At 37.9% G+C, this 16359-nt stretch overlaps 1 protein-coding gene across 2 annotated transcripts in view; it reads left to right on the forward strand.

The window, feature by feature from the left end:
• The window catches only part of LRRC7 (leucine rich repeat containing 7), a 583417-nt gene that overhangs the window by 399849 nt on the left and 167209 nt on the right, over positions 1-16359 (forward strand). For both annotated transcript variants that reach the window (XM_016189360.2, XM_016189361.2), the window contains exons 9-10: positions 8554-8628; positions 14707-14851. In XM_016189360.2, the coding sequence (XP_016044846.2) occupies positions 8554-8628; positions 14707-14851 (220 nt within the window). The remainder of the gene's footprint in view (positions 1-8553; positions 8629-14706; positions 14852-16359) is intronic.

Below are 16359 nucleotides of genomic sequence, written 5' to 3' on the forward strand. Positions count from 1 at the left end.
ATTTTCATAAATGTTACTGACTCAGTCATCTCATGTCTTCTTTCCCTCTCTTTGCCTTATCATTATGCTATCCAGCCCTGCAGACTTCTTTCCCTCTCAGTCTCACGTCCTCTCTCTGTTTTTCCTATGCACCATCAACATATTCTTCTGAGTATTCACATGAACTTCATTAAATTATTTTGTATTAAAATATTCATAATAGCATATGCCTGAATGTCTTTCAATTAACTATAAGTTAACCACATTTTCTCAGCAGTCCATTTTACTATTGTCATTAATAATATTTATTTATCTATTTAACAATTTCTAAAATGTTAAAATATTGTCCTAAAACCGCCTCACAAAAGTAATCAAAGTAAGGGCTAAGTTTTGAATGTTTATGAACATGTTAGTGAGATCAACATCTTAAATAAAAGTGAGAGAAATAAAACTAACATAAACTAGAAAATGTTTCAGGTTGTATAGAGCTAACCTTTTCATCTTCAGAGAAATTAACTAAGAAGTTGAACAGCCTCAAGGCATGTAGAACAGGACAATTGAGAGACTGAACAAGTAGGCTTGCCACAGAGACCTGGACAATTCTATTCATCCAATTTTGTGTATCAGAAAAGTTCAACCTTGTACTATGAACTTCATGAATAAATGATTTCCCAGTTGTCAGAGCTTAAGGACTAGTAATACACCAAGGATATATTGCTGACAAAAGACAGAGAAAAAAGGAAAGTTTCTTAAAATATACTTATTCTTCCTTGGAAAATTACAAATTCTAAACATTATTAAACAAATATGGCAGAGTATATAGAAATAAAAATAATATACTGAAGTATTGATCTCAAGATTTAGGAAAATATAATGAATATCTCGATGGGAAAAACAATATAATTTTAGTTAATGAATATAATTTTCCATTTGAATTGATATTTTAGATTTATTGATTTGATAAAAACATCTTTACATTCCTTTATCTGCATTTTAAAACCTGATTCTGTGCTGTAACATGTTTCTGTTATTACATCTGTCAGCTAACCTCATCAATTAAAAGCACACACTTAAAACTTAAAGTTCTCTATGTAGGGATAAATGTAATATCTCCTATATGTCAAAAGCTTTTCCTTAATAATTAAAGATCTGGTTTTTTTACTTCTACACTTTTATGGGAGGGGTATTAATGGTTTACAGTAGATATAGTTATTGATACATGTCTAAAATTTCTCAATTTTGTGTAAACTACTCTCACCACCAACCTCAGCCCACCTCCACCATCATGCACCAGGACCTGAAAGCCTCGCACACCCCAGTCCTTTACTTTGGTGCAGTAAACCAAATCTAGTGCATGTTCTGTTTTGTGTGTCCCCTTTCTGTTCTTTTTTCTGAACTTCTGTCCATGAGTGGGATCATTGCACAGTCATCCTTCTATTTCTGGCTGATCTCACTTAAGATGATTCCTTCAAGCTCCATCCAAGATGAGGTTAAAAAATAGAAGGGTGGGGGCTTGAACCCGGGGCCTTGTGCCTGGGAAGCAGAGCTCTCTCCTGGACCATCTGTTACCATTGTGGGTCTTGCTTTTTGTCCTGGCAGTGGGGGGCAGAGACAGGGACTGGGGTCCTTAGGGAGCAGGTTCAGGGTCATCTCACAGCTGTGCACAGGCCCAGAGTAAAAGAAAAAAAAAAAAAATAGAAGGGGATGAATTCATTGTTCTTAATAGCTGAGTAGTATTCCATTGTGTTTATAGACCACAGTTTTCTTAGCCACTCATCTGTTGAACATCTGGGTTGCTTCCAGGTTTTGGCTATTAAAAGTTGTGCTGCTATGAACATAGCACACAGATCCTTTTTTGGATAAGTGTATTTGACTCCTTAGGATATATCCCCAGGAGAGGTATTGCTGTGTACAGAATATTCACCAAAAAAGAGACCCAAAAACCCAACAAACATATGAAAAAATGTGCCAGTTCATTAGTTATCAGAGAAATACAAATAAACATAGCCATGGGATACCATTTCACTTCTGTCACACATCGGGAACAATAGCAACAACAAATACTGGAGAGGTTGTGGGGACAGAGAACCTTCTTTCACTGCTGGTAGGAATATAAGTTGGTTCAACCCTTGTGGAGAGCCATCTGGAGAACTCTCAGAAAACCTACTAAATTTTTAATGAAGTTTTCCAGATTTTGAGTTAAGGAAAGAAACTTGAAGATCCTTGTTTGTAAGTTTAGAATTTTTATTTTATTTCTAAATAATTCTAGTGAGGACATAATGGTTTACAGTGCAGCTATTGACATAGGTATACAGTTTCTCATCTCCCCAAAAGTGTCTGCAAAACTCTTTCACACCCAGCTTAGGTATATTTCCACCATCGTGCACCAGGATCTCATGTCTCTCACCATTCCTTTTCATTTCTTCCTCCACCAGGGCCCTTTGCTGTGGTGCAATACACAGTACCAAGCCCAGTTTTCACTTTGCTTTCCCTTTCTTTCCTTATTTTGTAAGTTCAGCCTGTGAGACCATCTGGTATTTGTCCTTCCCTTTTCAGCATAACTCACTTAGCATGGTTCTTCTAAGACCCATCCAAGATGGAAGCAAAGAGATAACTTCCTCATTTTTAACAACTTATAGTATTTCACTGTGTGGAATACCATAACTTTCTTAGCCACTCATCTGTCATTGGACATCTGAGTTGTTTCCAAGTCTGGGTTATTACGAATTATGCTGCTGTGGATATAGATGAATACCGATCTCTTTGGATGAGTGTAGTTTTCTTCTTGTCATTGTTGTTTCTATCTTTCTGCATTTGGTATCAGGGTGATATTGGCTTCATAGAAGGTGGTAGGTTGTATTCCTGGTGTCCGTGACATTTAGCAAGAGCATGAAAAGTATACATAGTAGCTCTTCCTTAAGGGGTTTGTAGAATTCATTTTAGAAACCATCTTGGCAGGGGTAGATAACATAATGGTTATGCAGAGACTTTCATGCCTAAGGCTCCGAAGTCCCAGGTTTAATCCCCCACACCACCATAAGCCAGAGTTGAGCTGTGCTCTGGTAAAACAAACAAAACTTGAACTATCAATACAGTGATTTCTTCTGTCTTCCTATTATACTTCATGAGGACTAAAGCCAGGAGTCTGAGCAGACCAGGACAGTGACCAAGGAATCATAGTTACCAGTGCCTGGTTGAAGCTATAGGACTGAAGCTGCACCAAACCACAGGTTGGAGGTTTCAGTTTCAGAAGGCACTACAGAATAGTGGTGAATAGACTTTCTCAGACTGTGCTGTGTAAATATAGTGCTTCCCTCTGCCTCCACCCGCCAAGATCTGTTACAAGGAAATTGAATTCCAGTCTGGAAGCTTCTATTCTACCCCAACCATCTAGGATTCTGCCTCTACTAGTAAATCTTTACTCTCTGATTTCTCTATTGTCAAGTTTTAGGCATAAACGTGGTACAGAATTGAGATGCTGGGATTTTTGGCTTAACTTGCCCCCTGTCTGCCCAATGAAGTCTCTGTGACAGTGGCTGCAAAGACCATGCCATTAGTATGACACATCCAGGGAATCTTTCCTTCACTAGTGGCCATCCTATTTCACCACCTTAAGGGCATGGCATATCTTCCCAGTCAACCCAACTGTGTTCCTGTGTTCTAATGACTTTTTTTCTTGACTTACTGTTCTCTCTCTCTCTCTCTCTCTCTCTCTCTCTCCTTTTCTCCTAGTGCCACTAGGGTTTTCATTGTGGCTCAGTGCCTGCACTATAAATCCACAGCTCATGTCAACCATTTTTACTTCTCTCTCTCTCTCTCTCTCTCTCTCTCTCCCTCCTATTGGATAGAAACAGAAAAAAATTTGAGAAGGGTAAGGAAAAATAGCAAGAGAGGAGAGAGAGGCTGAAGGCTTTCTTTATAGCATGTGAAGTCTCCTGCAGATAGTGACCAGGGTCTTGAACCCAGGTCATTGTGCACCCTAAGATGTGCAATCAACCAGGTGTGCCAATTAACAACCTGACTTACTGTTCTTTAATTAGTTGTTATAGAGGATCACAGCTTGATATTGGCTAAACCACTGTGACTCTGCCTATCAAAGTCTCCAGATTTTAAATATTATTAATCATTCTTGCATGGATTTTTTCACAAAATTTTCCTTTAGTTTTTATTTTCTCAGTAGGATAAGTGTTTGAAAAAGAGATATGAGGAGTCGGGCGGTAGCGCAACGAGTTAAGCACAGGTGGCGCTAAGCGCAAGGACCAGCATAAGGATCCCGGTTCAAGTCCCTGGCTCCCCACCTGCAGGGGAGTCGCTTCACAAACAGTGAAGCAGGTCTGCAGGTGTCTGTCTTTCTCTCCCCCTCTCTGTCTTCCCTTCCTCTCTCCATTTCTCTTTGTCCTATCCAACAACAACAACATCAATAATAACTACAACAAGAAAACAGTAAGGCCAACAAAAGGAAATAAAGAAAAAAAAAAGAAAAAAATTTCAAAAAAAAAAAAAGAAGTAGAAAAGGAGATATGAAGATTGAAGCACAAGATACAGTTCTGAAAATATTTCCTTAAATAACTTCACCATTTTACAATCCCAAAAGCAGTTTATGTCACTACCCTGTTTTGGGTCCTTTCACTAACTTCAGGTTGACCAAGCCATTTTTACTTAATTCAGTAATTTTATTGGAAATTAAAGTGACTTTACATGACATTAGGTAATATAAAAGAGATAATCTATATATCTGGTTGAATGCTGGTCATTTAGTTTAACTTCAAAATTCACTTGGAAATTATCTACTGATCATGAAATACCACTAGGTAATTTTCATCTCATGGCTATTTTTCCCCAACAAGTTTATATATTGATGTTCAGAATGTAGTTTGCCTGCTTTAAATAAATTGCTGAAATTTCTTTCATGCAACATTTTGTGATAAGATCCAGTAATAAAAATATTACCTTCGAAAAAAGTACAGGACACATTTAACTTTATTGAGCATTTTTTTAATGTTTTTATTATCTTTATTTGTTTATTGGAATAGCAGCCAGAAATTGAGAGGGAAGGGGAAGATAGAGAGGGAGAGAGACAGAGACAGAGAAACACCTGTAGCCCTGCTTCACCGCTGGCAAAGCTTTCCCCCCTACAGGTAGGAATCAGGGACTTAAACCTGGGTCCTTGTGCACATGTGCGCTCAGTCACGTGCGCCACCACCTGGCTCCTGTTGAGCATTTTTGATCACCAGCATTGTTCATTATAACAAAAGTTCTATTCTAAGCTATAGCATAATCTTACCTTTGGAACTAGACGACCTGATGAATGTGCCAGCTACAGTCATTCCACCTTTATCAAATTATTCTCATTTTCCTCTGGAAATAATGATCAGGTTCTTTACCCATAAATTAGAACTATTATAACCTTATATGTGATTTTGTAATTTAATGAGGTCTTTTGAAATAAAGTAGAAATATAGGTTAGCATTACACAAGATGGTGGGAAAGAATGTGCACTGGACTTGTAGTCGAAGTAGGAAGTTGAATCTGTTGTATTAAATCTTGAATCCCTGACTGATTTGTTACCGTAATGTGATCCAGTGTATCCTAAATAATTGTCATAAATAATTGTTATCCTAAATAATTGTTCTAAGCTTACACATTAATCTCTATCCCATTATATGCATACTAGGTGATGGTGTCCTTTAGGCTGCCATTCCGTCTTGTTTTCTAAAGTTTCATGATGCTTTAGGTTTGGAGACATTCATTACATAACTGATGTTTTTCAACTGGCCAACCTTTGGCTTGTCAGGCCTCTGCGCAGTGCCTCTCTCTGCACAGCCAAATGTGCTTCCTATATTTGATTTCCATCTTTGTCTACTTTTGCACAAAGGTGGAGTAGTTCATTTCCTGTTCCCTGTAACCTAAGAGGCAGTAGAAATATTTCCCTTTATTAATTAAAAGAAAAACTCACACATTACCTCTGATTCCACAGTAGAAGCCTATGCTCTAACTTGAGATCAAAAGATCCTTGTTGGGAGTCGGGCGGTAGCGCAGCAGTTAAGCACAGGTGGCGCAAAGCACAAGGACCGGCATAAGGATCCCGGTTCGAACCCCGGATCACCACCTGCAGGGGAGTCGCTTCACAGGCGGTGAAGCAGGTCTGCAGGTGTCTTTCTCTCTCCCTGTCTCCCCCTCCTCTCTCCATTTCTCTCTGTCCTATCCAACAACGAAGGCATCAATAACAACAACAATAATGACTACAACAATAAAAAAACAAGGGTAAAAATAAATAAATAAATAAATAAAAATATATTTTTTAAAAAAAAGATCCTTGTTATAAATGAAACTTCTCCTAGGAAAAGTACTATGCAGTATTACTACAACTGTATGCTAAAGATAAAAGAGATTATCTCCAAATTACTTCTAAAAACCTTCCTAATACTCTAAAGGTATATGTGCAATTCTTACTGACCCAGAATTACCAATATTCTAATTGCAACATTGATGTAATTCAATGAATTTGTTAGTATTTTTTAGCCTTTTTTAATAGGTTCCAGATTTTAAGAACCAGGATTGTATCTCATTTCCATAACCGTTCTTTCTGTTAAAAGAGACAAAAGAAATCTTTGTCCAGGTGAAGCTGAATTCCCCAGGCTATTAAATTGTCATCAGGATCCAACTGTCACTGAAAATAGACTCTCCCCTTTTTTCATCCCTGAGTTTCCCGGGGCTGAACCTTACAGTATTGCATCTAGCAAGAAAGAGCAATAATATTTTCATGAGAAGTTCTAATCAAAGATTCATTACTTCTCATCTTCTACCAGTGAGTCACATTCCCATCCTTGAACCAATCCCTGTGACCAAATGAAAACCACCCACAAACTTATTTAGTCACTCACCTAGATGGGAAGGAAGGAAGGAAGGAAGGAAGGAAGGAAGGAAGGAAGGAAGGAAGGAAGGAAGGAAGGAAGGAAGGAAAGGAAGGAAAAAAGGGAAGGAGGGGAAGGAGGTTGGGAGGAAAGGAGGGAGGAAAGCAGGAAGGAAGGGAGAGAGGGAAAAGAAGAAAGAAGCAAGGGAGATAGCATAGTGGTTGTGCAAAGAGACTATCATGCCTGTGGTTCCAAGATCCCAGGTTCAATCCCCTGCACCACCAAAAGTCAGAGCTGAGCAGTGCTCTGGTAAAATAAATATGAATATAAATAATTTAAAAATAAAGAAAGTAAAAGGGGGAAAAGCATTAAAAAAAGAAGAAAGAAACAATATCAATGGACATGGGTGGCCTTAGAGGGGCAAGAAAGGGTAATTTTGGAAGAGACTCCAGGGAAAAAAAACTCATCACAAATATTCTCTGGTGGGAATATGAACAGGTTTCACTATATGCGACACCCTGATCACATTCTCTTTTTTCTTTTCTGAATTGCTCTACATCATTTCTCCCTTGTGCTGCCTTCTGTGCTAGTTATTTATACGCACGTTTCGCTAACTAGCAAGTCAGTGGTAACTGGGTTTGAATAACGATGGATCTTGCTTGCATTGTACCTTTCATATGACAGGCATGTCTCCATTTCAACAAATCATTATTTGTTGAGTAAATGAAGGGATAAGAAGTGTATGAGTCCTTTTGACATCATCATCATGACAATCCAGTACCTGTGTGTGTGTGAGTGCTTGAGTGTATATTGCTGTTATACGCATGGGATTAAAAATAATAATAAGGGAGTCGGGCAGTAGCACAGTGGGTTAAGTGCAGGTGGCACAAAGCGCAAGGACCAGCCTAAGGTCCTTGCGCTTTGCATTTCGAGCCCCCAGCTCCCCACCTGCAGGGGAGTCACTTCACAAGTGGTGAAGCAGGTTGCAGGTGTCTGTCTTCCTCTCCTCCTCTCTATCTTCCCCTTCTCTCTCCATTTCTCTCTGTCCTATCCAACAGCGACAACATCAATAACAACAATAATAACTACAAAAAAATTAAAAAATAATAAAACTGTTGAATACCTAGCACTCTGACAAGAATGGGAATATAAGGACATAATGATTACTTTTTAAATTTTATTAGAGATTTAATATTGATTTACAAAATGGCAACAGGGGTCAACGCCACACCGTTCCTACCACCAGAGTTCTGAATCCCCATTCCTTCCGTTGTAAGCTGCAGCTATACATGATTTTTTAAAAAAGAAATAAATGTACTCTATCTTTCAAAAGCTTATTCTCTTATGAACAGACACTTTTTATTTTATAGAAAATGGTTTTTACATAATAACTAAGGAGTAATCAAAACCTGTAGGAGACATACATTATATAGACTATAGCTTATCTTCAAAGTGTGTAACATAAGCCAGAAAATCCTTAAGGCAGACAATGAGTAAATGGAGTAAATACTGCAGAGTGATGGCTTTTAAGTTTTGTTATTTCCTGATAGCTTCCAGATCAATTCTAGATTGGCAACTTGAGGGCTACTGGTTTTGCTAGAAGTCTGTTAAACTGAAATTCTAATACTAATTTCCCAAAGATGGAGATTTTTATATTTATAATAATAATTGTTAATTTTATCTTATTTTCCTCTCTCCTTCTTTCTTACCTCTCTCCCAGCCTGAAGTTCTGGATCAAATACAAAATTTAAGGGAGTTGTGGATGGATAATAATGCATTGCAGGTGTTACCTGGGGTATGTAAGTTTTTACTATGTGTTCGTTAGCCTCTGTATTCTGTATCACTTATAATTGTTAAGGAATAGTCTTAAATCATAGCATTTGAATTTCAAAATAAAACAGTATTAGGATTGTTCAGTCACCAGGGATTCTCTATTGGGTTGTGTGTGTGTGTGTGTGTGTGTGTGTGTGTGTGTGTGTGTGTGTGTGTGTATTGTGTGACAGGTATGTAAGATGTCTGAAAAAAAAAACACTTAATAGTGTCTTTTTAATTTCTTTTTAATTTAATTTAATTTAATTTCTTTTTAATTTAATTTCTTTTTAATTTCTTTCCTCGTATTTTTAGAATATTTATTTATTTCTCATTTTTTTGGATAGAGACAGAGAAAGTAATAAGGAAAGTGGAGATAAAGAGGGAGAAAGAGAAACACCTGTAGTCCCGCTTCACCGCTCATGAAGCTTTCCATCTGCAGGTGGGGCAGGGGTTGAAACCAGGTCTTTGAGCACTGTGGCACGTGTGCTCAACTGAGTGTGCCATCACCCAGCTCCCCAGCCCCATATTTTTAAAGCTAAAAATTTATATTTGTGTTTTTAAGAAATAAAGACAGATTGTATCTAATGCCAAGGTTTAGTTTTGCAAAACTGACTTTGTTCTTATAAATAACTAGGTAATAGCTTCTTCCACAAAATTAAAGAAAAAAAAAAGGCTCAGTTCAGATAAGTTCTGATAGAATACATTTGAATTTTTGAAAATGGAGAGAGGTCATAAAATGTATTAAACAGAATGCTAAGATACATAAAGTCAAATTTTATCCTCAACTCATGGGCAATTCATTAATATCCCATGAGTATCTATACCAGCTCACCAAATGGGACTATTTTTTACACTCCTGGAATAATGAATTCCTGTAAAGCACTGTCATTCATAGCATATGCACTCAAATAAGTGTATGCAGCACAGTTTTCTTGTATAGGATTGCCAACTCCAAATTCTTTGTACTGAACATTGAGTAAAGTTGGCTGGGTTTATTATAATTCTTCAGCCACTGAATTCTAGACATCTGTTCCCAGAGCCAATTTCATCCTAGTTTGGATTGACTTTTTTTTAAAAAAAAATGTATTTAATTGGTTGCAAAAGCAGTAAGAACAAGATTACTTTCTCTTGCATATACATAAGACCACATAAAAAATGAAATCTGGGAAAAGATGCTTCCTTCACTTTTCAGCTCTCTTCACAGACACAAAAAATCACACATATCTTTTAATTACTGATTTATTCATAACCTGTTTACAAATACACATCTATACATTAAGGATCATGCTAGTGTCAGAACTGCAAATATATTCAATGACCTTGTTTAAAGATACTCAAAGTCATTGGATAGATTTGCTTGTGTGACATGTAATAGGAGAGACAGGGCTGGGTTCGATCACATATACTAAGGCCTAGTATGGGCCACATTCAAGTTGTGTGAAAATTCTAGGGCAATGTAGGTAAGATATTCCCTAATTACTAATAAATGTTGAGGAATCAGAACACATGTCTATTTGGAAAAAATATATCTGCCTCTTCAATATATTAATTTATTCAAAACCATAGTTTATTGGGCCAGACATTTTTGTAAATATTGACTTGTTGAACTCTGAACAGCCTTACCCTCCTCCTGTTATAAATGAGGAAGCTCAAAGGAGAAGTAACTAGCACAAATCCACACACGTGGTAAATAGTGAAATCATAATTGACATGAGTTCCAGAGTTCACTCTACGGCTCCAAATGCTCTCTGTAGAAGCAATGGAAGGTATAAATTGGAATTAGGTTCATCTTGTTTTTTTCAAAGATAATGATGAGATGATCTATAAAATAGATAATGCTGAATACTTTGTTTCTAAGTACATTTTTGTACATATATATTGCCAGCATTAAGTAAATCTCTTTCTTGACTTGTTAAACTTGAATCTCACATTTTCTTTACTCGGCGTGAGAATACCCCTACACCTCCCTGCCACAAATAGGCATAACTTTCTGAATGTTTGGTACAGACAACAGTTAAGATACAATTACCCAGAAGCACTTAACTTTGAAAGGATAATCTGGACAGAGATTTTTCAGCTCATTTTTCATCAAATGAATAATGATAAATATCCAATGTCAACAAGCACAGGAAAGAAAGCAAGTTTGTTTAACTACTAATCTATGTATCATACACATTAAGGTAAGAACACTTTAGAAGGGGGCTGGGAAGTGGGGCACCGGGTTAAGCACACATAGTACAAAGCCCAAGGATGTGTGCAAGGATCCCAGTTCGAGCCCCTAGCTCCCCACCTGCACAGAGGGATGCCTCACCAGTGGTGAAGCAGGTCTGCAGGTGTCTTTCTCTCTCCCTCTCTATCTCCCCCTCTTCTCTCTGTCCTATCTAATAAAATGGAAAAAATGGCCACCAAGAGCAGTGGATTCATAGTGCAGGCACTGAGCCCCAGTGATAACCCTGGAGGCAAAAAAAAAAAACAAAAAACTTTTAGAAGCCAGAACTACTACCTCTCTGGGTTTTTTTTTTTAATAAATTAGAAAAACAAATAATGATAAACATTTGGACTTTTACATTGCATCATCCTGCAAACATCAGATTAAGATTGAGCAAAAAAATGAAAACAATATATTGAATCCATATTCACTTTTAAGAAAACTCCAGTGCCTATCTCTCCCTCACCCCCTCCCTCCCTCCTTATTACAGCTTCTGTTCCTTTCACTTGCTTTCCCTCACCCACATATATATCTCACTATGCCCACAGGGATGTTTAGATAATATTCAATGTATTCCAGGAGTCTGAGGCAGTAGACTTTAACTATTTTTATTACTCCAGACAACTACTGTCTTTCCTAAGGTGATTGGAAAGATTGAAAAATAAGCACCAAAGGGTTGTTTTTCTTAAAAGGATGTTTAGAAACCAGAAATCAAAATATTGAGTTGTTAGAGATAGCAGTAAAGACAGATTTGAGGAAGAAAGAAATTCTTTATGATAAAGGAACAAGAAAACAAACACTTCTCTCTTTCTCTCTTTCCCTCTCTCTCTCTCTCTCTCTCTCTCTCTCTCTCTCTCTCACACACACACACACACACACACTCACACACACACACACACACTCACACACACACACACACACTATTGTGGTTTTGGTCAACAGAATGACTGAGCAAAGGTAACACAATAGTCCCTCAAGTGAGAAGCTATACATGACTGTAGTTTTCCAAGTAACATATGTAGCCATAGGGAGAGACCCAAGCTTCCATCTTGCTTCATCCAGAGGACCCTGTTCCTAGTCTATGGCTACTCACACCAAGACTGTGTGTATATTCTGCCCATGCGGAGAACTGATGCATAGGAACAGAGACACATGCTCATCAGGAAGTTACAGGTCAGGAACCACCAATATAATCCAGCAGGTGTTGTAGTCTAGTATTGGGTTTACGGTACTCTTGAATTTTAGCCCATCCTTAGTAAAGGGGCATCTTTAGAATGTTACCTGTAGTAGATTTCCACATTTTACACCCTCCTGGGATAGAGGACTTATTCTGTTCCTCTGCTGGCACATGGGAACATGACTGGCATCTGCCCTTCCTCATCCAGAATTGCCCCAACTGAAAAATAAAAATCTTCTCATACAGCATCACACCTCATTCTAGGAGACATTCATCCAATGACCTGTCAGGACAAAAACAGAGAGATTCGGCTTCTTTGGCCTGTCGTCTTGAGGTCAGCATCAACTTCTGCACTCCTTACAGGACAGCTGAGGGCTTTCTCAGAGTTCCAACAGAATTCAACTTATTTTTCCTTTTATTTATGTGTCCTTCCTTGCCTACCTCCTTCATTTCACTAGTATTAATCTGATAAACACTTTCTCATGAGCTTTTGTCTTTGAGTTGGCATCCCAGGAAACCAACCACGTGGGTATCACCTAACCATAAAACTTGCTGTGAGATAATGGAGATCCTGATTCAGGATAGGTCTGGAATAGGTCTAAGACCCTGTGTTCCTGACAAACTCCCTCTTAGTGGCAGTTCTGCTAATATTCACAGTGCATTTTTCATAGCAAGCCTAGAAAGCATGAAATTAAATACTTTAGGAGTTGGGCAGTGGTGCACCTGATCGAATACACATGTTACCACATGCAAGGACCTGGGTTCAAAACCAAATGTGGGAAAACCTCACTAGCAGTGAAACAGTGCTGTAGATCTCTCTCTGTCTCCCTCACTATCTCTCCTTCTCTCAGTTTCTCTCTGTCCTATGAAATAAAGTTTTATAAAAAGAAATTAAATACTTTAAAATACTAAACACAAGTCATGTATGTGATTACTTTATCTGATAATTCTTTATCAAATAAGTAGAGACAGTAAATAAAATATACATAAACAGGTCAGACATACAGATGACCAACTAACACAGACATAACTTAGACATTTACTTACAAAACATGTCCTAAGGAAAAGAGAAGTAGAGATTTTCTTCCCACTCAAACACCTAAAGTCCACGTCCTAATCAAACTATAACAGCTGACTCTTTTCCCAATGTATGCCCGGATTCCTTCCCTGCCCTAAGTAATCAGTTACTAATATAATTAATTCACTCTTAAATCCTTGAGTCAATTTCCTTTTTGTCCTCACTTCTGCAGTCTTAAATCAAATCCCTTCCCTCTTCTTAAACTGGTCCTAGCACCTTCTAATCTAATCTAATCTGACTCCGGTCACTAATTTTCCCTTTACAGTTCTCTTAATTTACTTCTTCAAAGCACAAACCAAATCATGTCATTCCCATCTTAAAGACTAAAAAAGCTCCTCTTGCCAACAGGATAGATTCCACATCTCACACAACAAGTTCCTTCAGCAGTGACTCTCCCTCTACTTCTAAATCCATCTTTACATTCAGCCATTTTCAACGTCCCACTTATCCTCAGCCGTGCCGTGCTTTTTCACATTGCTCCATGAATGCATGTGCTGTTTTTCTCTTCTGGTTAAAGCAGAAAAGCAGGTTGAAGCTCTGTGCTTCTTTGGTATTTATTCCCTACCTGCCTTTTTCTGTTGCCAGCAGGGTTATCGCTGGGTCTCCGTGCCTGCACAGCCACTCTTTCCCTCCCAGAGGCCTTCCTTTATGTTTTGATTTGTTTTCTCAATAGAGACAAAGGTAAATTGAGAGTAAAGGGGGGATAGAGAGGAAGAGAAAAAGGGAGACACCTACAGAACTGCTTCACAGTTCATGAAGTGTCTCTCCTGCAGGTGGGGCAAAAGGGTTTGAGCCCAGGTGCTTGCAAATGGTACTGTGGGCACTTTACTGGGTACTCCACCATCCAGCCCCTACACCTACTTTTATAATGGCATATGTAAAAAGGTATTGCGATTTATGTTTTGTTTGAGTTTTCTTTGCTGGCATGGGCTCTTTCTTTTTTAAAACTCAATGGTACAGCCATCATCATGACCTAATAATAGAACAATTCTGTCACCCCTAAAAGACCAATCACTTCCTCATGCCTCCAGTTCACAACCCATCTCTACTTTTTTTTTTTTTCTATCAGTTTGCCTTATCTGGGGATTTCACACAAATAGGACCACTAAATATATATTCTCTGGTGACGGACTTTACTTTCTTTTTCAAGGTTCACACATTTTGCACGCATGTATAAGTGCATTATTCCTTTTTTATCGTCAAATAGTCTTTCAGCAATAGATACACCACTGTTTATGTTCATCTCTTCATCAACTACTAGACATTTGGGTTGTTTCCACATTTTTTGCCTGTTGTGAGTTATGCTGCTCTGGACATTGTGCCAGCGTTTATATTGGCATCTTTCATTCTTGATCAATACCAAGGAATTGCTGGGCTCACGTGGCAGCTCTGTGTGCAGTGTTTGGAGTAACTGCCAGTGGACATCCAAAGTTTCGGGCTGCACAGAAGTACATGACTAGTAACAGTGCATGGACTTGGGGTTTTTCCAAAATCTCATCAACACTGGCTATTGTGATTTCAAAGTATGTTTTTTACAACTTTAAAATGTCATATAAACGTTTCTCATCTAACCTTGAGTTTCTGCAATGTGATCAAGTCTATAGGAAAGTTAAAGATGCTGGTATACCTGGATATGTCAAAAAACAGGATAGAAACGGTTGACATGGAGATTTCTGGATGTGAAGGCCTTGAAGACCTCTTACTGTCATCCAATATGTTACAACAGTTGCCTGATTCTATAGGTGAGAAAATAATATTTTGTCATAAATGTTTATGTCAAATATATCATTTTCTTTTTTTTCAATGTAGTTTGTTTCTAGATGTAGGGAATATACTGTTACAAATAGATCAGTACATTCATCTTAAATTAAATGGGGACTCTAGTTTTCAAGTTCAAGAACACGCACACTGCTACTAAAATAACCCTCCTAAATTGCTACTTTATACTTTTCAGATCTCCTACATTGTGAAATGTTATTTTAAAGTAGATATATTAGCTTTGTAGTAATTTGCTAGCCATGTATGCCTCCTACTACCATTATAAAATTATAGAAGCTTATACCCACAGTGTTGCTATGTCCTATTTTTTGACATTACTGTATGTAAAATTGATATAAGCCAGTGACAGCATAAAGATGTATAGAAAATGAAAATATCTTAGTTCTGTTAATCAGATATCTTCAACAGGATGATAACATTCAAGAGGACAGATGGTTTTCACTAGATATTAAGCAGTAGCTATATTTTAAATAAGTTAGATTTGAATCAGTAAATGGACATATTATTATATTGCTATTATCATTTACAAGTAGACTCAGCAAGAAGGATAATTGCCATATTATTTCATTATGAAAGTTAGATACGTCATGTGTCCTAGGACTTATTAATCCACCTGAAAACCAAGTCACGTTATGTTGATTGGACAGAGGTTAGAAGACAGTAGTTTCCCAGACTTAGAAATTTCATTGTTCCTAGTTTCAGCATTCTTTCTGGCTGGTGGACAACAGTAGCTTTAATATGGCAGGCTAGCTTGTGTTCCTAGATTTGATGAGTTTTTGATTTATATTATGATAGATTTTATAAGAGTATTTCCCAGTAGCACTGCGGGTTAAGCACACAAGGCATGAAGCTCAAGGGCCGGTGTAAGGATCCCAGTTTGTGCCCCTGACTCTCCACCTGCAGGAGGGCAGATCTGTGAAGCAGGTCTGTAGATAGCTGTCTTTCTTTCCTCCTCTCTGTCTTCCTCTCCTCTCTCTATTTCTCTCTGTCCTATCCAACAACAACAACAATAACTACAAGAGCAACAAAATGGGGAAAATGGCCTCTGGGAGCAGTAGATTCGAAGTACAGGCACTGAGCCCCAGCCCCAGCGATAACCCTGGAGAAAAAAAATAAGAAAAGAGTATTTTTCCAAATTGCTCTATCTTACTGGGGCTGGCTGGGTGGGTGTGTTTGACATTCCTGTTATTCCAAATTCTCTCTCTCTGACAATTCCATTTCAGTAAATTCACAAATGTATCACCTCTGATAGGTATTTTCCCAAATTCTCCAGGGTAAAACTTAGAAGCAGACAAGTTTAGGAAATACTGTCTAATATAATAGGAGGTAATGAAGTATTATGTTTACAAAGGAGTTTCCTTTGGTCAAGTTGACCAATACAGTCATCTGGTCAAGATGCAAACCTTCTCCTCCTATAGATTCACTGCTACCTACCAGTTTAATACACACTAAAAATAGGAAAGTGAAATGC

The sequence above is a fragment of the Erinaceus europaeus genome, chromosome 13, assembly GCF_950295315.1.
Source record: "Erinaceus europaeus chromosome 13, mEriEur2.1, whole genome shotgun sequence".
Taxonomy (NCBI): Eukaryota; Metazoa; Chordata; class Mammalia; order Eulipotyphla; family Erinaceidae; genus Erinaceus; species Erinaceus europaeus.